At 38.8% G+C, this 25746-nt stretch overlaps 2 protein-coding genes across 2 annotated transcripts in view; both read left to right on the top strand.

Moving 5' to 3' along the window:
• The window catches only part of LOC108644464 (zinc finger BED domain-containing protein 1), a 2614-nt gene extending 741 nt beyond the window's left edge, over positions 1-1873 (top strand). The window contains exons 1-3 of the mRNA XM_018089730.2: positions 1-25; positions 136-434; positions 591-1873. The exon at positions 1-25 is cut by the window's left edge and continues 741 nt beyond it. Of these exons, the coding sequence (XP_017945219.2) occupies positions 1-25; positions 136-434; positions 591-1325 (1059 nt within the window). The 3' untranslated portion in view covers positions 1326-1873. The remainder of the gene's footprint in view (positions 26-135; positions 435-590) is intronic.
• Positions 1-25457, top strand: part of LOC100494472 — a 34585-nt gene extending 9128 nt beyond the window's left edge. The window contains exons 4-14 of the mRNA XM_031892146.1: positions 3561-3623; positions 4262-4312; positions 8023-8073; positions 9240-9299; positions 9935-9985; positions 10806-10862; positions 14195-14296; positions 16339-16647; positions 20284-20535; positions 21417-21526; positions 23587-25457. Coding sequence (XP_031748006.1) covers positions 3566-3623; positions 4262-4312; positions 8023-8073; positions 9240-9299; positions 9935-9985; positions 10806-10862; positions 14195-14296; positions 16339-16647; positions 20284-20535; positions 21417-21526; positions 23587-23730 — 1245 coding nt within the window. The 5' untranslated portion in view covers positions 3561-3565 and the 3' untranslated portion in view covers positions 23731-25457. The remainder of the gene's footprint in view (positions 1-3560; positions 3624-4261; positions 4313-8022; positions 8074-9239; positions 9300-9934; positions 9986-10805; positions 10863-14194; positions 14297-16338; positions 16648-20283; positions 20536-21416; positions 21527-23586) is intronic.
• Positions 25458-25746: the final 289 nt, after the last annotated feature.

The raw sequence follows: 25746 nt of genomic DNA, 5'->3' as shown, positions 1-25746 counted from the left end.
GGTCACAGGCTTCACCTAGCCATTGGTAAGCCCTAGTTATTATATTAATTTGACTATACATTTAATTAATCTGACTGTTATAATAAATTATAAATACATAATAATGATAGTTATACCCTTTTGCCATTTTTACAGAGACAGCTATGAAAGATGACCGCATACAGCGTGCAGTTGGAGTCTGCAAAAAAATTGTGGCAGCCTTTTCATACTCATGGAAAAAAAGGAGGGAAATGGCCAAGGTACAGAATGAACTGGGTCTTCCAAAGCACCAGCTCACAACTGAGACGCCCACCAGGTGGGGATCACGTCAGATGATGATTCAAAGAGTATTAGAGCAAGAGAGAGGCATCAATCAGCTTCTAACAGCTGATAAAAGGTCAAGGCATTTAATCCTCAGGTGGCAAGATGTGGAAGTCCTTGAGGCTGTCAACAAGGTGTGTGGTTGTTTTTCTTTTATTATGTGCTATTTTTAGCAAAACTCTTTTTTTCTATTCATTTGCAGCCATCCAGTGAATGCACTTCTTTAATTTTATTGTAACATTAATGTCTCTCCCTCTCTCTCTCTCTCTCTCTCTCTCTCTCTCTGTCAGGGGTTGAGCCCACTCCAGGACTTCACAGATGCCTTATCTGGAGAGCATTATGTCAGCGTGTCATATGTAAAGCCAGTACTTCATCTGTTCAACACTACCATTCTTGCTGAGGAAGACGACAACACTGAACTGACCAGGGATGTGAAGAGAAACATTCTAGCCTACTTGAACGAGAAATACTCCAACGCAGACACAGATGACCTGCTCGATATCACATCTTTCCTTGATCCACGATTCCGAACCACCTACACAAAGAAAGAAAATGTGGAACATGTCCTCTCCAGAGCCATGGAAGAAATCAAGTGCCTCAAGGATCAACAGCAAGACCCTCTCCCTGGGCCTTCTGGTGCTGCAGCAGCTGCAGCAGGGCCTGCTGCTCCACCAGAGGAAAAGAGAAAAAAGTCCTTGTCCAGCTTTTTCAAAAAGCAGAGCACCAGCAGCATGGGCTGCAGCGGAGAAACACTCTCAGAGGAGGAAAACATCAAGATGGATTTGAGAGCCTACTTGCAGACCACAGAGGTTGACAGTGATGCAGACCCTTTGAAGTGGTGGAGATGCTATCAGGCAAACTTCCCCCGTGTTGCAAAACTAGCTCAACAGTATTTATGCATACCTGCCACAAGTGCTCCGTCTGAGAGAGTGTTCAGCACTGGTGGCAATATCATCACATGCCATAGAGCTGCACTCAAACCAGAAACTGTGGACCATCTGGCTTTCCTTGCTCAAAATTTGTGATGGCTGAAATACCTAATTTATGGAGCTTGTCCATGAGGTTGAAATATGTGCATTGTTTCAATGCTACAGGATAAGCCTGCAAACCATATTCCCTTCTTTTATATTTTTGATACTTGAATACAGTGAGTGTACTGTTCCTGGGGTTGAGCAATAGTATTATTTATGCAAGTTGCATACTTTTAGTTTACTATTATTATTTTATTATTTGTTTAAATGTGTGTATGAATATATACCTCATCTTGAAGCAAGTTGCCTTAGTGAAGGTTTAGTTGTTTAAGAAGTTTTCAAGTTAAACTTCTTTTATATTTTAAATACTTGAATACTACCTGTTTGGATTTGAAGTAATATTAATGTTTCACAAAGTGAAAAGTTTCAGTCCTTTTGTATTTACCTGTTTTAGGTAATTTGCCTTAATGAAAGTTCAGTGGATTAAGTTTTCATTTTGCAGTTAGGGACATATTGTTTACATTGTAGCCAGTTTAAAGATGTTTTCAAGCTGCAAAACTTGCACAATAAAGTGTTGTGTATTTTGACTGCAAGTCATGAATTCTGTCTGATTTTGATTTCTTAACCTCATTACAATTATGAGTGCCACTGTCACCTCCTTGTGAACAGCAGCATTTTGTGAGACCAATCAAACCTGGGTTAATACTAGTCCTGTCAATGTAAGCCAATATACTGCAGTAATTATTCTCTAATTTATTAGGAAATGGGTTTAACACCTAATCATGCATGGGGAAAAAAAATACCGTCAAATACCGTGACACCGATATAATTTTGAAAAATACAGTGATATTAATTTTTGGTCATACAGCCCAGCACTAAGTTCAATGACCATATAAAGGGACAAGGTGAATAGCAAGTGTTTTTATACAGTTCATGGAACCCAGAGGGGACTTCTAAAAAGAGAATCATTTAAACATGAAATAAACCCAATAGGGCTGTTCTGCCCCCAATAAGGGGTAATTATATCTTAGTTGGGATCAAGTACAGGTACTGTTTTATTATTACAGAGAAAAGGGAATCATTTAACCATTAAATAAACCCAATAGGGCTGTTCTGCCCCCAATAAGGGGTAATTATATCTTAGTTGGGATCAAGTACAGGTACTGTTTTATTATTACAGAGAAAAGGGAATCATTTAACCATGAAATAAACCCAATAGGGCTGTTCTGCCCCCAATAAGGGGTAATTATATCTTAGTTGGGATCAATTACAGGTACTGTTTTATTATTACAGAGAAAAGGGAATCATTTAAACATTAAATAAACCCAATAGGGCTGTTCTGCCCCCAATAAGGGGTAATTATATCTTAGTTGGGATCAAGTACAGGTACTGTTTTATTATTACAGAGAAAAGGGAATCATTTAACCATTAAATAAACCCAATAGGCCTGTTCTGCCCCCAATAAGGGGTAATTATATCTTAGTTGGGATCAAGTACAGGTATTGTTTTATTATTACAGAGAAAAAGCAAATCATTCTTAAAAATCTGGATTATTTGATTAAAATTTAGTCTATGGGTGAGGACCTTCCCGTAATTCTGAAATTTCTGGATAATGGGTTTCCGGATACAGGATCCCATATCTGTATTAAAAAGTGACAATAACAATAAAAGTGTAGCCTCACAAAGCAACAATTTTTTGGCTGCTGGAGTCAGTGACCCCCCAGAAAGAGTCAAAAACTATAAAACAAATATAGAAAATGATGACCAACAGGAAACTTGCTAAGAAAAGGCCATTCTATAACATACTAAAAGTTTACCTTAAGGTGAACCACCCCTTAAACGAACAATGTGAAATATTTAATGATATTGTGGCCTATGTTAATACTGCTGGAGCTTACAGAAGAGTTTGATGTTATACTGAATAGAGAAAGCAGTACAACAGGCCCTTCTCTGATATTAGTAAATCACATGTAATATTACATTAAAAAAGTAAAAACCTAAAATGCTCATTAAACCTAAAATGTTTAATTTGAATATTTTTTTTTTTTTTGCCCCGTGCTTCAGTCAGTGTTTTTGTTGAGGCCCTTTGGATACAGCAATAGTTGGGCAACTCAGGGAGTGTGGATTCCTGGCGTTGGTAATGTTTGTGTAGGACCCACATTTCAGCATACACATACACACAGAGTAGAATTTATCGAATCAAACATAAACTTTGTAATGCAGAACACAATCCGTTTTTGCTGCCTGTTTTCTACTGTATTTGACTGTATTGTGTATTTTTTTCCCCAGGTCAAATGAAAAAAAGAAATAAGAGAAAAATTGACAAATTTTCATGGAACTCCCAATCAGAAGGTGGGTTTTAGAAGGTTCTGCATTCATTTTAAATGCAAGAAATCTGTACTTAGAGTTAGAAATGATCTTGCAAGGCAACGCGCAATTTTTGGAAGGTGGGAATCCCAAAAGGATATATTTCTTTAAGCATAATAAACTAGACAGGACACATATTACATCAGACACATTGGTATTATCCCAGACAGGCTGTTGATACAGTGCAAATAATCCAGCCCAAAAAGGATTCTTGTTTTCTCCCACCCAGTTATTTTCCTTACATCCACTCTACTTGCACACTAGTCTCCATGCACTAGTGGGGCGGGGTGGAACTACATTCTGTGGATCCTGTCTTTAGTCTAATTCACATTATTGTGTTTTTGTGCAAAATCTACCCAGTGTGTACACTGGCGGGCAGATATATTACAGATGGCAGATATATAGATGGGATCTTGTAGCAAGACAAACACACAACCCGATTACAAAGCCCCCTACTGGCATCTTTGATTAAAGGGCTTCTCTGTCTCTTGGGAAAAAATGTGCTTAGCTTAACCCCTTTCGTGCTAGAGCATCCCTCCTCTGGCCTGATATTAAGTATAGGATTATTTTTCTAAGCATGGACTATAATTTGAATTGTTCTTTAGATTTATAATTTTTTTCAGGGGACAAAAGAATTGCAGATCTGCTGTCTACTGATCCAAATGGAGAAAAGAGTAAGTTTGGATCTACTATTTGCACACCATTTGCAGCAACAAAACCTGGGTGCTAGTACAAAAAAATGCACTGGAATAAGGACAGCACTCCTAGGATTTAAAGAATTGTGAGCAAAATGTAAATGCAAAAATAGAAAGGTTTATTACTCAACGTTTCGGTCTCACACAGAAACCGAAACATTTTCACTCCAGATGAAGGTTTCTGTGTGAGACCGAAACGTTGAGTAATAAACCTTTCTATTTTTGCATTTACATTTTGCTCACAATTCTTTAAATCCTAGGAGTGCTGTACTTGTTCCAGTATATATATATATATATATATATATATATATAGTGAATAAAGTACCCCTTATTCTAAAATATATAGATATTATTAGTCACCAAGGAGTTCAATGCCCATATAAAGGGACGAAGCTGAATGCCAGGTGCTTGGAACTCAGAGGTGACTTCTAATATCCTCATATACTTTAACTAGCGTGTTATGAGGATGTAGCACTTTAGAATAAATGATTTAAACTGTAACTTGTCATTTTCTGATGTTGTTCTGATGAATTAATAAGCAGAAGCTGTGCTTTTCTGTATCACCTTGGGAGAGTAATTTAGCCAATCACCAAGAAGAGGCGGGGTTGTGAGTCCAGCAGACAACTTTTCTGTTGGTATTGTGTCAAGAGGACAAAGATGATCTCTGAAGAGAGGGAGTGGCGTGTTGCCTAGGGAAATCCATTTTAAGGCCTGCAGGCTAACTAATACATATATTTATAATTATGTAGGGACTCATAGGGTTAATATGCCCCTATGGCTTTAAACCCTACCATTTCCTTCATTATGCTGTTACTGGACTGAGGCCCATGTATCTAGTGTTCCGTTAGCACAGGGGTCCCCAACCTTTCTTACCCGTGAGCCACAGTCGAATGTAAAAAGACTTGGAGAGCAACACAAGCACCATAAAAGTTCATGGAGGTGCCAAATAAGGGCTACAATTGGCTATTAGGGGCCTCTATGCACCCTATCAGCTTACAGGGGGCTTTTATTGGGTGTAAATCTTGTTTTTATTCAACCAAAACTTGCCCCCAAGTCAGGAATTCAAAAATAACTACCTGGTTTGGGGGCACTGAGAGCAACATCCAAGGGGTTGGTGAGCAACATGTTACCCCCGAGCCACTGGTTGGGGATCACTGCATTAGCATATGTACCTTATTGGTTTATAGGTAGACCACTCCCTCTGCACTCTAATATTGTGTTGAGCAAAGGGGTGGGGTCTTCCTCTTTGGCTGCATCTGTTGACTCGGGTGGAAGTTCCACTGTTCCTGGGATCAACAGGGCCCCAGTAAACCATTTTACCCTAGAGAAACCTCTGACTCAAGTGAAAGTCAGGGAACAGGGACCCTGTGAACGAGGAAAAGCTAGAATAGAAAAACATCCTAAGAGCCCTTTCGAGTAAAGTGAGGCAGAAAGGTCTGATAGAAAGAGCAGTTTCTGGCTCCAACCAGGAGGGATTAGCTGGAAGTACTTTTCCTTACAGGCAAGTGCAGGACCACGGTTAAGACGCAGGATTCAGGTTAGTTCCAATCCCTGATCCATAGTCAGCTGTTTGGAATCCTTAACAGCTAAGGTGTACATCCTGAGATAAATGTCCAGACTACTCTCCATAGTGGTGCTGTGCTGTTTGGTGTCTTTACCCTGCCCAGACTCATTAGAGGTGGAATAAAGCGGTGGACATCCTCTCTTTCTATCCTCAGTGCTTCTAACTGCTATCTCCTCTGTGTGAGTATATGCAATAACCCTGACTGATAATTGTCTTGTACAATAAACAAGTTACATTCTGTTTCATCACAAAAGAACCTTCTGGCTCTCATTCTTTTATATTAATTTGCTCACAGCCTAAGTGAGTTTTACTTGCACTACACCCCAAGGATATTTCCACATAGCGAAAACCCATCTGATGTGTAGAGTCCTATGTACCCCATGCTCTAAATGCCAATCTAGCTGGTGTTGCCTGTTTTTACAGCCAAATAGGGGTTACAATTACTTGCATTACAAGAGATATGTGTTTTTCTTCTTACACTTGAAATACAATGTGAAACAAAATATGTTGCTGCAAGCCACAGCTTTCAATTTTCTGTCTGCATTATGCCGGAGCTTTCCTGAGAGACTCATTTGCAATGCCTTAGCAGCATTCTGTTGGGCCCCCCTGTTCTTAGCGTACCACCATTTGCAAAGCACCATACTGAAGCATTACATGTACCCTTAGGACAGTCAAAAGTTTGTATGAAAGGGGTAGTTCATTTTTAAATTAACCTTTAGTGTGATGTAGAGAGTGCTATTCTGAGACATTTTGCAATTGGCCTTTTCATTTTTTACTATTTGAGATTTTTTAATTATTATTAAGCTTTTTGTTCAGCAGTTCCCCAGTTGGGAATTTCAGCAGCTATCTGGTTGCTATTGTCCAATTCAACCTAGCAACCAGGCAGATGTTTGAAAGAGAGACAGGAATGTGAATAGAGGAGGGCCTAAATAAAAAAAGATAAGTACAGGTATGGCACCTGTTATCCAGAATGCTTGGGAACTGGGGTATTCCGAATAAGGGATCTTTCTGTAATTTGAATCTCCATATCTAAAAGGAGAAGGAAAGGTAAAAACTAAGTAAGCTTTATCAGAAAGGTCTATGTAAATACAGCATAAGCACTTACAGAAATGCTGCACTGACTTCTCTGTAAAAAGATTACTTGTGCCAGAGACATGCAGCTTTCTGCTCTCTCCTGCTCACCCCTCCTTCAAGAATGCTAAGAACTCACCCCCCCCCTTAGGAATGTGGATCTGAGCCAATCAGCAGGAAGCTTCCTCATAGTCTAACTCAGTGCTGTCCCCCCTCTGTGTGGCCCCCCACCTGTCTGGCTGCTTTGATGGCTTACCTTTGTGTAAGCTTTAAATGGTATCAGTACTGAGACTGACTGGCCCCCTGCATGGTTCTCACCTCAGATTCAGGCTGTAATCCCCCTGTATTCACACCTCAGGCTCAGGCTGTAATCATCCACATTGTTCCCCTGTTCACACCTCAGACATAGGTACTGCAGGGAATATAGGGTAGGCAGAGTATGGCACGTAGGCAGCATAGGGCATGGAGGGTATGGCACACACAGGCAGGGTAGGACAGGCAGAGTATGGCACACACAGGCAGCTAAGGGCAGGCAGAGTATTGATCCCAACTAAGATATAATTACCCCTTATTGGGGGCAGAACAGCCCTATTGGGTTTATTTCATGTTTTAGATGATTCCCTTTTCTCTGTAATAATAAAACAGTACCTGTACTTGATCCCAACTAAGATATAATTACCCCTTATTGGGGGCAGAACAGCCCTATTGGGTTTATTTCATGGCTAAATGATTCCCTTTTCTCTGTAATAATAAAACAGTACCTGTACTTGATCCCAACTAAGATATAATTACCCCTTATTGGGGGCAGAACAGTCCTATTGGGTTTATTTAATGGTTAAATGATTCCCTTTTCTCTGTAATAATAAAACAGTACCTGTACTTGATCCCAACTAAGATATAATTACCCCTTATTGGGGCAGAACAATAATAAAACAGTACCTGTACTCGATCTCAACTAAGATATAAATAATCCTTATTGGATATTAAGTATAGGATTATTTTTCTAAGCATGGACTATAATTTGAATTGTTGTTTAGATTTATTATTTTTTCAGGGGACAAAAAAATTGCGGATCTGCTGTTTACTGATCCAAACAGAAAAAAGAGTAAGTTTGGATCTACTATAAATTATATAATCATATTTATATATAGTGAATAAAGTACCCCCTATTCTAAAATATATAGATATTACCAAGTCACAGATGAGTTCCATGACCATATAAAGGGACAAAGCTGAATGCCAAGTGCTTTTATACAGGTCATGGAACTCAGAGGTGACTTCTAATATCCTCATATTTTACAACTAAGATATAAATAATCCTTATTGGATGCAAAATAATCCTATTGCGTTTAATTAATGTTTTATTGATTTTTTAGTAGACTTAAGGTATGGAGATCCAAATTACGGAAAGACCTCTTATCCAAAATACCCTTGGTCCCGAGCATTCTGGATAATGGGTCCTATACCTGTACTAAAAGTTTACCTGACGGTGAACCTCCCCTTTAAACAAACCAAACGAACAATGTGAAATATTTAATACTGCTGGAGCTTACAGAAGAGTTTGCTTTTATACTGAATAGAGTAAGCAGTACAACAGGCCCTTCTCTGATATTAGCAAATCACATGTAATATTACATTAAAAAAAAGTAAAAAAAAAACTAAAATGCTTATTAAACTAAAATGTTTAATTTGAATTTTTTTTTTCTTTTTGCCCTGTGCTCAGTCAGTGGTTTTGTTGAAGCGCTTTGGATACAGCAATAGTTGGGCAACTTAGGGAGTGTGGATTCCTGGCGCTGGTAATGCCCCTGAATGCTCCTCAGCTATAACTTATTTGATCCAACGAACAGAAAACCAGGCCCGGATTTGTGGTGAGGCCACAAAGGCCCGGGCCTAGGGCGGCATGCCCACCGCTGCAACAAAATTTTTAAATTTGGTTCCCATACGGACCAGTCGGGACCTCTCCCCACTGCTCCGTACGGGAGTTTAAAGGGGGCCAACAGGGGCGGCCTCAGGGCGCCCAGAAGACAAATCCGGCCCTGCAGAAAACTAAAGTTAAACAGCCAAATCTGTACATATTGACTGATTTGTATGATAAATCTTCTATCGGCCTGCAATCACATTGATGTCATGAAAGTTTTTCCGTGTAGGACCCACATTTCAGCATACACATACATTCAGAGTAGAATTTAGCAAATTAAATATAAACTTTGTAATGCAGAACACAATTCATTTTTACTGTATTTGACTGTATTGTGTATTTTTTTTCCCCAGGCCAAATGATAAAAAATAACAGAAAAATCGACAAATTTTCATGGAACTCCCAGTCAGAAGGTGGGTTTTAGAAGGTTCTGCATTCATTTTAAATGCAGGAAATCTGTACTTAGAGATAAAATGATCTTGCAAGGCAACGCGCAATTTTAGGAAGGTGGGTGTCAGGATCAGCCAGGATTTGAACACCACTTGGGGTGTTCCTGGCAGCATGTATTTGCCTCTAGCCACTGGAGGCATTTGGGCTGTCTGTCTGATTCTTCTCTTGTTTGTCTCCTACTTTCTGTCTGCTCTTTCCTCCGCCTACCTCATTAACCTCATGTGTTTCCCATCTCCTAATCTTCTCCCTTTATAAGCCTTTCCCTGACCATTGCCCCTTGCTTGGTCATTGATTGTTTCTCGTGACTCTGCCTCCGTGTTCCCTGTTCCTGTGACTTTCTTGTTCTTGCTGGTTCCAAGCTCCAGTTCCGTGTCCTGATCCTGCTTTCTGCCTTGTTCCTGTGCCCTTCCTAGTTCTGCCTTGATTTCCCGGTTTTGACCTTGGCCTGTCCTCGACTTCGCTTGACTGCCGCTTGCCCTGACCTTTTGCCTGTTTTGGATTCCGCCTCTGCGGATGGGATCTTGTAGCAAGTATAGGATTATTTTTTCTAAGCATGGACTATAATTTGAATTGTTGTTTAGATGTTTTACTTTTTCAGGGGACAAAAAAATTGCGGATCTGCTGTCTACTGATCCAAAGGGTGAAAAGAGTAAGTTTGGATCTACTATAAATTATATAATCATGTCTATATATAGTGAATATAGTACCCCCTATTCTAAAATATATAGATATTACCAAGTCACCAAGGAGTTCCATGACCATATAAAGGGACAAAGCTGAATGCCAAGTGCTTTTATACAGGTCATGGAACTCAGAGGTGACTTCTAATATCCTCATATTTTACAACAGGGGGTACTTTATTAAAGTTTACAAGTTTCAGTGAGTCATGTGACAGTAATTACACTAAGTAATTATCACTAAGCACTGTTTATAAAGATATAATGAATTTAAGGTATTCATGGCTCTTGTGTATTATATATAAATATAAACAAATAAAGCATCATCATATTCCACACCAGTTTATAGAGATTATGCATCATTCACATCAGTAGAGCTTAAAATCCATTTTAAGGCCTACAGGCTAACTAATACATATATTTATAATTATGTAAGGACCCATAGGGTTAATATGCCCCTATGGCTTTTTAAACCTTACCATTTCCTTCATTATCCTGTTACTGGGCAAAGATGCATGTATCTAGTGTTCCATTAGCATATGTGCCTTATTGGTTTATAGTTAGACCAGTCCCTCTGCACTTCAATATAGCGTTTAGCGAAGGGGTGGGCAACTCAGGGAGTGTGGATTCCTGGCGCTGGTAATGTTTGTGTAGGACCCACATTTCAGCATACACATACACTCAGAGTAGAATTAATCAAATCAAACATAAACTTTGTAATGCAGAACACAATCCATTTTTGCTGCCTGCTTTCTACTGTATTTGACTGCATTGTGTATTTTTTTTCCCCAGTCCAAATGATAAAAAGAAATAACAGAAAAATCAACAATTTTTCAAGGAAATCAGAAGGTGGGTTTTAGAAGTTTCTGCATTCATTTTAAATGCAGGAAATCTGTACTTAGAGCTGAGAATCATCTTGCAAGGAACACGCAATTTTGTTTTAAATTGCCAGCAACTGGCCAAAAGATAGGAATCGTTGTTGACATAATGAGCCTGATTCACTAAAGTGCGATAAAAATTATTGCACGCTTTTTTGCGTTAAATAAGTCGCGATAATTAGCGCGCGATTCACCATAGTATTATCGCGTGCGGTAAGTCGCCATTTTCGCATGCGGTATTTTTCGCGCTAGTTTTAACGCATGCATTAATTTCCGCGCTGAAAAGAATACTATCGCATGATTCACTATCACTTAGGCGCGCTAAATATCACATTCGGCTATGCGAAAATTAACACCTACTACAGGCAGGCGGCAGGCGAAAAATTATAGAAAAGTACAGTAAATGAGTTTTTGGCAATAAAATATGGACTTACAGTGTTATTTATTCAAGTCTGTGTCTTTTTACTCAATTTTACTAAAGTCTTGGCATGTATGGAATTTCGCTACTATTATACAGTACTATAGCGGTGAATATTTTGTCGCGATAATATACAGTACTATAGCGGTAAATATTTAGTTGCGATAATATACAGTACTATAGCGGTGGATATTTTGTCACGATAATATACAGTACAAAGCGGTGAATATTTTGTCGCGCAAAATACATTACTATGTATATTTTGGCGATTTTTTTTTTTTTTATTTGTTAAATTAAAAGTTTTTATTTTTCTACTTTTGAACTGAGTAATGTGTAATTATTTATCCTTCCTTGATATGGTATTCTATACTTTCATGTAGTTTCCCCTACACTCTTACATTTATCAGTAACAGCATCAATATGCTATATGGGTTAAATTTTTGCAAATATTCTGGCAACAATTTTATCTTTAGCCCATTTTGCTGAATAGTAAAACTTGCGTTAATTAGTACGTAGCGTATTTTCTGCCGAGTGTGATAACTGCCAATCCAATGTTTTGTTGCCAGAATAATTGCAATATTATATTTGTCCCCGTATAATAAAGTGCCCATAAAATATTTGCCATTTATTCTGTGTCTAAAACAGGGTCGGACTGGGGGGTGCAGGGCCCACTGGGGCTCCCGCCCCAGGGGCCCTGCAGGTGCCCCAGCCGCGTCCCCTAACCCCCCCCCAGGGGCCCCCCACCGGGATTTTTCCCGGTGTCCTGGCGGCCCAGTCCGACCCTGGTCTAAAATCTCCCACTTAATTTAAGCCACTTTAGCAAACGGACCCCTAAGTATTTGGCTAAATATTCTTAAATGCCCCCCCCCCATTTTATTATCTCTAGCACTTTTTTTTTTCTTACTTATATTTTTATTGGTTTTTGGGTTTTTTTTTTGCAAATAAACATTTATACAGCACCTCTGTAGCACTCTGTGCTCTCCCAGGGCAAAATGTCGCCAGTTTTATGCTGCCGATTGTCGCGTGCGTAATGTCGCGACAATTTGCGCATACGATAAATAGCGTGCATGCAAAAAATACAGCGCACGTTATTTATCGCGTCAAAAATATCGCATGAAATACCGCGCGTAAAATAGCGCAAGTATGATTATAGTGAATCGTGCGAAAAGTCGCGAAAATTAAGACGCGTTAAAACGCACTTTAGTGAATCGGCCCCAATATGTAGTTCAATCACTGACACAGTAGTCACATGACTGTATTTAATTTAATCATGAATCCTCCCACTATCCTAAATTCACAGATTCCCGTAGTTAGTAACATAGGCGTCCGTTTACTAAAGTGCATTAAAATTGTCTATGACTTTCTGCAGGTTATCACAGAGAATATTCGCCGTGTCAAAGTTTACTAAACAGCGATGTGTGTGGAAATCACTGCGATCATTTGCGTTAATTTTAGCAAGTTGAGAATATTCTGGCGACAAAATTAAGTTTGCGAATGTTTCTCCTTTTATGGCGTTTATTATGCCAATTTTTAATGACAAATATATATGGGCAGATATGCTTCTTCAAAACTAGAGCAACTTTCTTGAACTTTACACCCTGTCAATAAAATAGAAATCAAAAACAAAAATGCTTCTTAAAAACTTTATAAACTTGATTGAGTGAACTTACACTCTGCAAATAGAATCTAAACAAATGAAATATAAAAATTTTTACCAACCTTTTTGCATCATCTAAATGCGGAGTATAGCCAATCACTATGAAACCAAGCCCCTGCCAATAGAATCATACACATACATAAAAAAATAGTGGGTTGTGGGATATTTCCTGTCCCCTTGATAATTTTATGGCGAAAAAATAAATAAACGCCACTACATAAGGTCGCCTTTTAGTAAACTGGCGATAACATATTTGGCGTTTATTCTGTCTATAAATTGTGCAACTAATTTTAATGCACTTTAGTAAACGGACGCCATAGTGTGACGGTGCCTGAATCACTGACATAGCATGCTTGTACATAAAGGGCTAGTTTAAGCTATAAAGTGTCCTGCTCTTAGCAACTTTTTCAAATGTTCATTATGTTTTTATTATTATTTTTAATTCTTTATCTTCCCCTTCAGCCTATTTCCATTTTCCAGAGAGGGGTCACTGATTCTGGCCGCCAAAAACCTATAGCTCTATGAGGCTACAATTTTATAGTTGTTGTTACTTTCTATTACTTATCTTCCTATTCATGTTACAGTCTTCCACTCAAACTACTGCCTGGTTGCTAGGGTTAATGCAGCCTTAGTAACCAGAAAGCTGCTAAAATTACAAATTGGCGTTAATTCTCCAGTCCAAAAACTTGAATAGATATCTCAGAATATCACTGCCTACAGCATACTAAGAGTTCATTTAAAAGTACAGTACATGAATAACTGACATACAGTTCTGTAGTGTAATTACTGACATTGTATTCCATTGACTGTCCTTACAGTAGATAGGTACTATAATACCATCCAGCTAGACTAGACTAACTGGTAGAGTATGATGAAACCATATTTGATTCAAGATAGTTTGCCTCAGACCTTTCGATCCTCTTCTTCGATATTTACTCACACGCCTTTAGCTAATGTTTCCTGCAAGGTGATGTCCCCTTTTCCTTTGTGCTAAGGCAGGACATTTGATAATCAAAACTTATAATGCCAGGGTCATCCAAGTACAAGGGCAGAAAGCCGCAGAATTATCCTGCTAATGGTCAAAAAGTGAATTATATTCAGATTGGTCTGCGGACTGCGAATGAGATTACAGGGTTCTTCATAGGTGCAGGTTCTAAGCACAAAAATATATTTGGTTTCCTGGGACATTGATCCAGTATTTTTTCCATTTTTCACCTCTTTTACCTAGGTACCATTGGTATAGCGCATAAACTGAAGGGGCTTTTCCTTTTTATGAGAGACATAACATGGCTTTTATGTTTTCTTATTGCATCTTCACATGTGGTAGTCGGTGAGTATCTCCTTACTATATGGTTTTATAGACAGCTTTTCCTTTTTGTGAGTGCTGTGGCATCTTTCTCTTCCCTGCTCTCTCCCCATCTCTTTCTTTAAATCATATTAGTTACCTGATTTTTACCACCCTTTCTGGTTCTCTGGTTTCTGCCCATTTCAGCAGCTTGTAGTAAAGGACAAGTCTGCCATCTCATATTGATAATGTCCTTTTTACCCCCTAACATCACTAGTATGTCTGTAATTTCTTTCAGTGTGACCAGGTTAAACCCAGTGTAGAAATGTGTCTGCCTTGATTCTAGCAGGTGTATTCCCCCAATCCACCCAATTTTTCTGGTTGCATGTAATTCGAAGCAACTACAGGTATACAGTAATTACAAATTTTCACGGGTTTTTTGTCAATATAATTGCAATTGACCATCTCTTTCTATTGTTTACACTGACTCTTGAAACAATGTCTCAGAGGCCAGTTATTAACAGACCTGTGAAAAACCACACACAACTGGGAATTGGAAGAGGAGAGCTGGTTTACTACATTGCATTTAAGAGACAATACACCCACTTTTTCAACATTGGTTCAATAAATAGGATTTGTACCGAGCATAAGTTTTGCCTCTTGTTTTGATTAGGACATATCTACAATATTTGTTAAACTTTGAAAAAAACTAAAGCCACATTCAACTTCCTGATCCCAAAGACAAACAAACTAGTAGCCTCTGTAAAATGAGCATCTCTTCATCTAAAAAAAGGTAGGCTGTAGCTGGGAGAAGGGAAGGGTTTGTTTATACAGAAGCTTCTTAGCTGATTTGTTGAACTTTGCTCTTTGGGATCAGGAAGTAGATAGAGTGTGACGACCAAAAATGTAGATACTTTCTAATTAAAACATTAGGCATCTATATTCATGTTGAAAAATGGGGTATATTGCCCCTTTAAGGGTCAGAACCAACAGTGCTGATAAAAAAAAAGTTGATGATAAATTTGCCCTTTAAAAAGTCAGCTTAGTTCAATTCTTGCCATATACATTAGTTTGTAAAATATATTCAATGTCCCTCTTGTAGATTTTGACTTTAAAGGAAGGAAAAGTGAGATTCACTGGTGGGTGGCAATATGTTAGGCTCCGGCAGTTAATCCAGTTGCTAAGGTTTCCCCAGAATTGTGCACTGTCCCGGGGGAAAACATTTTCCTTTCCCAGACATCCCTTCTGCTGGTTTAAACTGACATTTGCACAGTAGAGTGAAATCAGAAAATCTTATTGTACTGTACAAGCCCAAGCCGTGGATGTACAGTGTGATGTTGGTGGGCACTTTTCCCCCCCGGCTGGTGAATTTTTCTTTTAAAAGGTCCAGGGGAAAATTGAATTCAAGGGGCGTTCCACACATTTTGGCACCCCTTCCCCATGGGAAATAGCTTTTCCTGGTCCTTTATATGTCTTCATCTACCTGTTTCTTTTCCTTACAAATTTACATTGGTTGGTGCTTTACCCTTTTATATTTATTTCTCATAGCAGTGAATAAAGAACAGGATTAGTTGGTCAGCATGTACCCAGGATGAACATTCAATAAATTAATACAATGATAAAAAGCTGGACCAAAATACACAAGTATATAAATAGGCAATGAGCAGGCAGCTGGGGGAGGAATACTGGCATGCTGAGAGTGCAGGCAGCCAGGGCTGAGTTTGGCCCAATACCTGCCACGTGGGTTTGGGCCATCCTGCACATTAATATTAATGACCCTAACTGTCTATTAGAGATGTACAGTTAGACCTGAACCCCGTGTTTTGGTCAGGTTCAGACTCACTATTTCCAACTCTAGTGGCGGTTGGCGGACCTGACACCATCAGCCCTTGCGACCTTCCCCACCCTGATCCAACCCACATCTGTCACCAGCAAAACTGGCTTTTGTGATGATTTATATAAGCAAGCCCACTCCAGTTATGTCTGATGTTCCTAAAGCTGATAGGTGTGTAAAAAAAAACTGGAAGGGGTAACTGGTACATGGTTTGTATACCCTAAACATTGTTGTTTGTTTTTTCTGTCTCAAGCGGAAACTGCCTTCACAAAGCAACTCTCAGTGGCTGTGTCCTCTGATATCGAGCTCTGTGGTCTGAACTGTGACAAGAGCGGTATGTACACTCTGGATCGGGCAGTTGGTGACCCTATTCTGGATTATTTTTGCCCAGAAAAATCTATTTTCTACCATGACTTCAACAGAGAGCGCCTGCGAGTGAATGTATCCACTGGCTGCTGCATCATCAAAAATGCTCTGAAGAATGATACTGGTAACTACCAATTGATGTTTCACGGCATAAAGAAGGAGGTGTGGGTCCAGGAAACATCATGCTTGGTTATGGGTAAGTCATCTGTGGCTCTAAGTAGGATGCAAGTAAAGTTCCCATGACCTTGGTTAATGGTTATCTTTATGTAAAATTCACTTGCCATGTAAAGAAGCACACAAAACTAATTTGTTAAATTGGGGATATTAGGGCTGATTCACTGAAGTGCGTTAAAACGTGCGCTATTTATAGCGTGCGTTAAAAATGTTATTGCGTCTAAATTTCCGCGACTTAACGCACGATTCACTATAAGCATACTTGCGTTAATTTACACGCGATGCTGCATGCGGCATTTACCGCATGCGCGCTAATTAACGCCTATTATTATGTGCAATATATGTATAAATAGTATGTAATAATGTATAATGTATAATGTAATAGTATAATATTATGTATAAATAGTAGCATGTAAATATTTATATGCGGCTACTATTTATATGCTACCATTTATATGCTACCATTTATATGCACTATTTATATGCTACTATTTATATGCGGCTACCATTTATATGCAGCTACTATTTATATGCGGCTACCATTTATATGCTACTATTTATATGCTACCATTTATATGCGGCTACTATTTATATGCTACCACTTATATGCTACTATTTATATGCTACCATTTATATGCGGCTACTATTTATATGCTACCATTTATATGCTACTATTTATATGCGGCTACCATTTATATGCTACTATTTATATGCAGCTACTATTTATATGCGGCTACTATTTATATGCTACTATTTATATGTGGCTACTATTTATATGCGGCTACTATTTATATGCTACTATTTATATGCGGCTACTATTGATATGCTACTATTTATATGCAGCTACTATTTAAATGCGGCTACTATTTATATGCTACTATTTATATGCTACCATTTATATGCTACCATTTATATGCTACCATTTATATGCTACTATTTATATGCTACCATTTATATGCTACTATTTATATGCAGCTACTATTTATATGCTACCATTTATATGCTACTATTTATATGCTACCATTTATATGCTACCATTTATATGCTACTATTTATATGTGGCTACCATTTATATGCTACTATTTATATGCTACCATTTATATGCTACTATTTATATGCTACCATTTATATGCTACCATTTATATGCTACCATTTATATGCTACTATTTATATGCAGCTACTATTTATATGCAGCTACTATTTATATGCTACCATTTATATGCTACCATTTATATGCTACCATTTATATGCTACTATTTATATGTGGCTACCATTTATATGCTACTATTTATATGCAGCTACTATTTATATGCTACCATTTATATGCTACTATTTATATGCTACCATTTATATGCACTATTTATATGCTACTATTTATATGCAGCTACTATTTAAATGCGGCTACTATTTATATGCTACTATTTATATGCTACCATTTATATGCTACCATTTATATGCTACTATTTATATGTGGCTACCATTTATATGCTACTATTTATATGCAGCTACTATTTATATGCTACTATTTATATGCTACCATTTATATGCTACCATTTATATGCTACCATTTATATGCTACCATTTATATGCTACCATTTATATGCTACCATTTATATGCTACTATTTATATGCAGCTACTATTTATATGCAGCTACTATTTATATGCAGCTACTATTTATATGCTACCATTTATATGCTACCATTTATATGCTACTATTTATATGTGGCTACCATTTATATGCTACTATTTATATGCAGCTACTATTTATATGCTACTATTTATATGCAGCTACTATTTATATGCTACTATTTATATGCTACCATTTATATGCTACCATTTATATGCTACCATTTATATGCTACTATTTATATGCAGCTACTATTTATATGCAGCTACTATTTATATGCAGCTACTATTTATATGCACTATTCATATGCTACTATTTATATGCTACTATTTATATGCTACCATATGCAAATTTTTTCATCCGTTTCGCGAAACAATCCGCTAATGGTGAAACACGGAAATTCGCCGCGAATCTATGCCTGGCAAAACATTTCGCCCATCACTAGTAGCCGCATATAAATAGTCGTGCGAATAAACGCACGCCATCTTAGCCATACATGCCAATACTTGCGGAACATTACTGTATTAAAAATGACCATTTCCCTGCAAACTGGCGGATGCATCACTCTGGGGCCAACACAGACTGAATAAATAACACTGCAAAGTCCATATTGTGTTGCCAAAAGCTCATTAACTGTACTTTTCTATAATTACCGCCTGCCCCAAGTAGGTGTTAATTTTCTCACAGACTAATGCGATATTTAGCGCATCTAAGTGTTTGTGAATCATGCGTTAGTGTTATTTTGGCGCGCGAATTAACGCATGCGTTAAAATTAATTGTTTGCGCGCAAATTAACGCACGCGGTAATATTGTAGTGTATCGCGCGCTAATTGTCGCGTCTATTTTAGCACAAAAAAACATGTGATAATAATTAACGCACTTTAGTGAATCAACCCTATTATGTTTTAAATTGAACCAGTTCAATTACAAATAGTAATCAGTTAGCAATTAGTTTTACTCAGTCTGCAGCAAGTTAGACTTTAAAAGCAGAGATTCTGATTTGTTGCTATGAGCAACTGCATTGGTGCAGTGTAGTGCAGTTTCTGGCTGTTCCCTTCTCTTTAATGCACTGGTGGTTTTGACTTTTGAAACCACATAGCAGTCACTATCTGATCTAGACCATCCTATTGAATTATATTTGGTATTTCCAGACATAAAAGTTTGATTGGCTGATGTATGCACTCTCTGGTGCATTGGCAAATGAAGACATGGGAGGAGCCTTGGTTCCTCTTCATTTTTTGTCAGATCCAATCGTTATGGCCATTGCCCAGAATTCTAGCTATCATGGTAACAAACTGTGCCTTCAGGAGTTCCAAACTGTTTGTGTGTGTGATGTCATGTCTTTGGTTAAGTGCTTAATATTACATTACATGTGTAAGATGTTTAGGAATACATTACATATGAAAAGTTTCCAGGCTTTTCTCAAATAGAGCAAATTTGTTCTACTAAGAAATACATAGGACAAAGGGCCCTAAGGCAGTGATCCCTAACCAGTGGCTCGGGGGCAGCATATTTTGCACCTTCCCCCCTTTGATGTTGCTCCCAGTGGCCCTAAAGTAGGTGCCATTTTTAAATTTCTGGCTTGGAGACAAGTTTTGGAAGCAAAGAGACAGTTTAACTCCAAGCAGAATGTCCAGCGGGCCTCATGGGGCCACCAAATAGCCAATCACAGCCCTTATTTGGCATTCCCAAAGAAGCTTATTCATTGCTTGTGTGGCTCACCAACATGTTTCACTTTTTTTTCACTAGTATAAAAGGTTGGGGATCCCAGCCCTAAGGGTTCCTGTGCTGAACAGTGCATTTCATATGTCATTGAGTAACAATGTGATAGCAAAGTGGCAACAAAAAATATGCAGATAGCAAAAAATGTAAAGGGGATATTAACAACGGCGATATGTGTATCCCTATAGCTTACATAGAAAAGGTTTACTTTTTAAAAAAAAAAACTTACCCTACAGTTAAATGAAACCCTGGGTTAGGTTATTTTTTATGATAAATTGAGATTTTCATGTACTGTTTTCCCTCCCCAGATCCAGTCTCTGTGTCCAACATAACTTCTAACCTTGATGAATCAGGGATGAAAACGATTCTGAGTGTTTCCTACAGTGGGGAAGAGGCGACAGTTGTGTGGGCATGGAACGGGGGAGCCCTGCCTGAGAGACACCAGCTGAGTGACAGTAACAAGACTCTCACTGTACCCAGTACTGACACCGGCACATTCACCGCCCATGTCTCCAACCCAGTCAGTGACGAGATAATTGAGTGTTTCTTCGAACCACTAGGTAAGCAGAACTGTTATATTTGAAATTCTAAGAGTATTTTGTGCAACTGTTAATTAAATGGTTACCTGTTTTTGAGTTTAATATGTATACATTACAAAGGAAGGGTGCAGTTTACAGTCTTTTTTTTGTATTTTATGAAAAAAAAGTTTTGTTGAATAGGATTTCATTAACATCCCCAACCTTATTTTATGGAGATATTATGAAGTGAATGTACAATTATTTACTTAAATGTCACACTGATCTCATTGCAAGGCAGTCCAGCACCCCGTAAGCAATAGTTTGTAATAATATCATAGCTTGAGAAGAACTGTAGCTTAAAGGACATGTAAACCCCCCCCCCTCCGAAATCTTTAAATATCTGCCTTCTGGTTGTTCAAAAGTAAGTAAGGCTGCAGCATCCCCTAAATGACTTAGATTTCCTAAGATTGGTTAATTAGTAGCCCAGTGGGGACTGGAAGACTACTAGAGGCTCTGTTGAGCAGTATACATGGTCTTTATGCCTCCAAAACTTGCCTCCAAGTCAGAAATTCAAAAATGGGCACCTTCTTTGAGGTCCCTGGGGGCAACATCAATGGGGTTGGGGAGCAACATGTTCCTCCCGAGCCACTGGTTGGGGATCACTGGTCTACAACATACTATAAGTTAATTTAAAGGTGAAAACTCCTTTAATTTGGCTATCTTGCCTTTTTATTATCTTTCCCTCTCCGTCCCACTATAAATCTCTGCCCACCTTTATCCAATATGTTACTAGATAAATTCCTCATTTTGTGTTAGTAGTAGTGGTAAGTTAGGTTGAATAAAGACATGTCCATCATGTTCAACCATAATGCCTATATGTAACCTGCCTAAACCCCATCTGAAGCCTCTCTAATTTGCCTCAGAGGAGGAAGGATTCCTTCGTGTATTACGTGAGAGAAAGTTGGAAATTGGAATTTGCGCTGCACTGACGATAGTTAATGGAATGGCTGCCGTGGCTCTCGTGGCTATCAAGGTGAGTTACATCTCATTCATTGATAAAATGTTAGGGAGACAGAAGTTATTAGCTCTGATCAGGCCCCATGGGAACAATATATTAAATCACCATAGAAGAATAGAAAATGCACGTCGCATTATATTATGAATCAATATATATTTGGTAAGTTAACATTAACCGCATTCAATAATTGATAAACCACAATCAAATCACAAGGACCCAGAGGAATGGGACAGCTAGGCACCTATATTAGTTTATATATACCCTTATCAGACAGGGTTTCTGGCAGGGAGAGATGTGAAAGACAATATTTTGAGAATACTGAAACTCATAGTAGTGTGTTGGAAAATGGAATCTCAAAAACATTTACAAGCTTTCGACAGGGTGAACTAGAATGAAAAATAAAACAGAGGGCGCCAGAGGTTCTTGCAAAGAACAAAACAACAAGTGTTTATTAAACACCCACAGGGTTACTCACAATACAGCTTCAGAGGCCAGTGGTACAGGCAACACCCACACAGAGTGTAATACAGACTGACACTCCCCTGCGGGCAGACTTGGCAGGAATCTCACTTCCCCTCTGCCACACCCCATAGTGGATCCCTTCAGGGAATTCTCTATCCTGATTCCCTATTCACTGGGATCCCTACACTACAGGCAATATGGCCTGGTAGAGATACCTCCAACTGCAAGTCCTATGAAGGAGCTCAGAACTGCTCTTTCTAGCTCAACCCTAACTGCCTTACACCCCTAGAGTGGTACTGATACAGGGAGCTACACCTGCCACTATCTAATGCCTCATTCACGGGGCCCTGTTCCCCGACTTCAACTCACAGCAACACCCTGTTCCTCAGGTGAAAGCAAACAGGAAGGTGCCACTCTTCCCAGCACTATACCAAAGTGAGGCAGGAAGTGGTCACCATCCCTGCTAGCCAATAGCAGACATATGTTAATGAACTCACTTAGATACACTCCCTTCTGCCCAGTAACTAAGGGAACTGAACCTGTAGGGATTTACAGCCATAGGGGCCTCTATGGGTCCCTACACATTTTACAGCAGAAAATACTGTTCTGTCATTAGTGGCCACCATTAGCTATTGGACACACAGACACAAAGTATTTTGGAGCAAATGTCATTGGGCAAATGTAATGTCATTACAAAGGACACTTAATAAAATAAAATACTTATTTTTTTATTCTAATTTTAGCTTTTCAATTTTTAAAGCATTTAAAAAATTCTAAAGTCAGAGTTAAACCTTTACCAGATTGAGGTACATTTTAAACAGCCTCTTTAAAATCTTTAAATACCTGCAACTCTGGTTGTTTAAAGGTTAATAGTATTTCCCTTAATCACTTGGGATTCCTTCTCCTCCTCTAACTCACTCGGCCTCCTCCAGGTTACCAACACACAGCCAATGAAGAGATGGCACTGCAGGTTTCAATAGAACCTCTGCCCTAGCTGTGCACTCTGCTGGGGAAACATGTGTTTTCTCCTAACCCCCTCTCCTGAGTTCAGTTTAAGCACTATAGGGCACAATCCAAGCAGGACTTTTTATCAAAGTAAGTTCTGCCTGTGTAAGCCAGCATTCATCATTGCATGAACTTTACAGAGCACATGTGCTGTATGTAGATGTAAATGTCTCTGATAATGTCAGAGGGAAAATGGCCAATTGGTGAAAGCTGCTATTTGTTTTAGGTGTTGGCAGTCTCCCTCTATTTATACACCCACTCCTGCCCCATCACTGACGTCACAAAGGGGGTGGGGCGGGCCGGCACTTGCTTATAAATAGAGGCTGCCAAAGGCAGAAGTGGGGCACAGTAAGGTTGCAGGTGGAAATGGCAGCTCAACCCAAACGCGCCTGCGATGTGCAAATATTGTGCGGATGTTGGCCCACACATTGGTGCACATCACTAGGTAATAATTCCAAGTCCCAACACAACAGGGAAATCCTGTTCCATAGGAACCAATAAGATGTTTGCTTTTAAACAGGTGACCAGTAAAGGCTCCCTGGCCAGTAGCAAATTTTATTATGTAACCCTATTCACTTAATATCTTGGCCTCTTTCCATTTGTTTTAGGGTGCAGCAAGGAAAAAATTTGAAAGGTTAAAGCGTAAGGCAGCAAATGAAAACTCGGCAACTGCTGAAAGTCTTGTGAGCCAACATTCCTGCGCAGTTTCAGTTGATGGTCCAACTAAGGAAAAATCAGATATGTTTCCGTGATTTACCAAAGAAGTTCTGTTTGTTCATAGGGTGAACCTTGACCTGCTAATCTTAATACATTAGATTAATTCTTAATTCTAATAAATAATCATTAGGTAATTAGGCAACAGAAGTAAGTTCATATAAGTATGTGTCTCTCTGTCCTTTTTATAACTGCCACTCCTATAATCCCTCCTGTTCAGATCATTCTGTACATGAATAAGAGAAATATATAAGATCGTATAGGTTGGGCATTAATAAGAGCAGAGATGATAGGATTAACATAAAAATTGCTTGTTATTACTAATTATAATGCATAGGGGATTATATATTTCATAATTGCAGAGATATATAATGGTTACATATATCTAGTGGTTTACTTACATTCACTTTCCTATTATATACTATGTGCTTATGATTAGTGATGAGCAAATCTGTCCATTTTGCAAAACAACAGCAAAATTCACCCCCCTTTTTTGATGTGCCCACGCCCATTTTGACGCGACCACGTCTATTTTGACATGCCCACGCCTATTTTGACACGACCAGATCTATTTTGACATGCCCACGCCTATTTTGACACGACCACGTCTATTTTGACATGCCCACACCTATTTTGACGTGACCACGCCTATTTTGACACAACCACGCCTATTTTGACACGACCATGCCTATTTAGACACGACCACGCCTATTTCGACACGACCACACCTATTTTGACAAGACCATGCATATTTTGACACGACCACGCCTATTTTGACGCGACCACACCTAGTTTGACACGCCCACGCCTATTTTGACACACCCACACCTAGTTTGACACGCCCATGCCTATTTTGACACGCCCACACCTGTTTTGACCAGACCATGCCTGTTTTGACACGACCACGCCTATTTTGACGCAACCACACCTAGTTTGACACGCCCACACCTAATTTGACAAGACCATGCCTATTTTGACACGACCATGCCTATTTTGACACAACCACACCTAGTTTGACACGCCCACACCTATTTTGACAAGACCATGCCTATTTTGACACGACCACACCTATTTTGACGCAACCACATCTAGTTTGACACGCCCACACCTATTTTGACAAGATCATGCCTATTTTGACACGACCACGCCTATTTTGACGCAACCACACGTAGTTTGACACGCCCACACCTAGTTTGACAAGACCATGCCTATTTTTACACGGCCACAGCTATTTTGACGCGACCACACCTAGTTTGACGAGACCACAACTTTTTTTGACACACAATGAATTTTACAGCAGCAAATTTTCTCAGAAGTTTCACGAAACAATTCGGCAATGGCGAAATGCGGAAATTCACTGAGAATCTATGCCTGGCAAAAAAATTTGCTCATCACTACCTATTCTCTTTTTATAAATAATCATTAGGTAATTAGGCAACAGAAGTAAGTTCATATAAGTATGTGCCTCTCTGTCCTTTTTATAATTGCCACTCCTATAATCCCTCCTGTCCAGATCATTCTGTACATGAATAAGAGAAATATATAAGATCGTATAGGTTGGGCATTAATAAGAGCAGAGATGATAGGATTAACATAAAAATTGCTCGTTATTACTAACTATAATGCATAGGGGATTATATATATGATTCCAGAGATTTGTAATGGTTACATACAGTATATCTAGTGTTTTACTGGCTTTCATTTTCCTATTATATACTGTGTGCCTGTGTTTACTTAAATCAAAATAAATTTTGTTTCAAAAATTGTTCATCTGATTTTACTGTGGAAGAGAGAAGTGTATGTTGGTTCTGGCATTGCCTGAATAGGAAATATCAAAAGGTCTATGTAAATACAGCCATAAGCGCTCACAGAAAAGCTGCATTGAGTCCTCTATCAAAAGAAACACAGGATTTCTTGTCTTCTTTTGTGTAAACATGTTCTTCTGTGTCAGACCTGCTTTTCTCAGAAAGGGCAGGGGCACCAATCTGCTTTAGTTTGTTACTCTTTCCCCCTCCCTTTTCCTGCTCCCCCTCCAAACAGAATGTATGATCTGA

This window comes from Xenopus tropicalis, chromosome 8, assembly GCF_000004195.4.
Source record: "Xenopus tropicalis strain Nigerian chromosome 8, UCB_Xtro_10.0, whole genome shotgun sequence".
In the NCBI taxonomy this organism is placed as follows: domain Eukaryota; kingdom Metazoa; phylum Chordata; class Amphibia; order Anura; family Pipidae; genus Xenopus; species Xenopus tropicalis.
The sequence above is the reverse complement of the archived record's forward strand: the minus strand, read 5'-3'. Positions and strand labels throughout refer to the sequence as shown.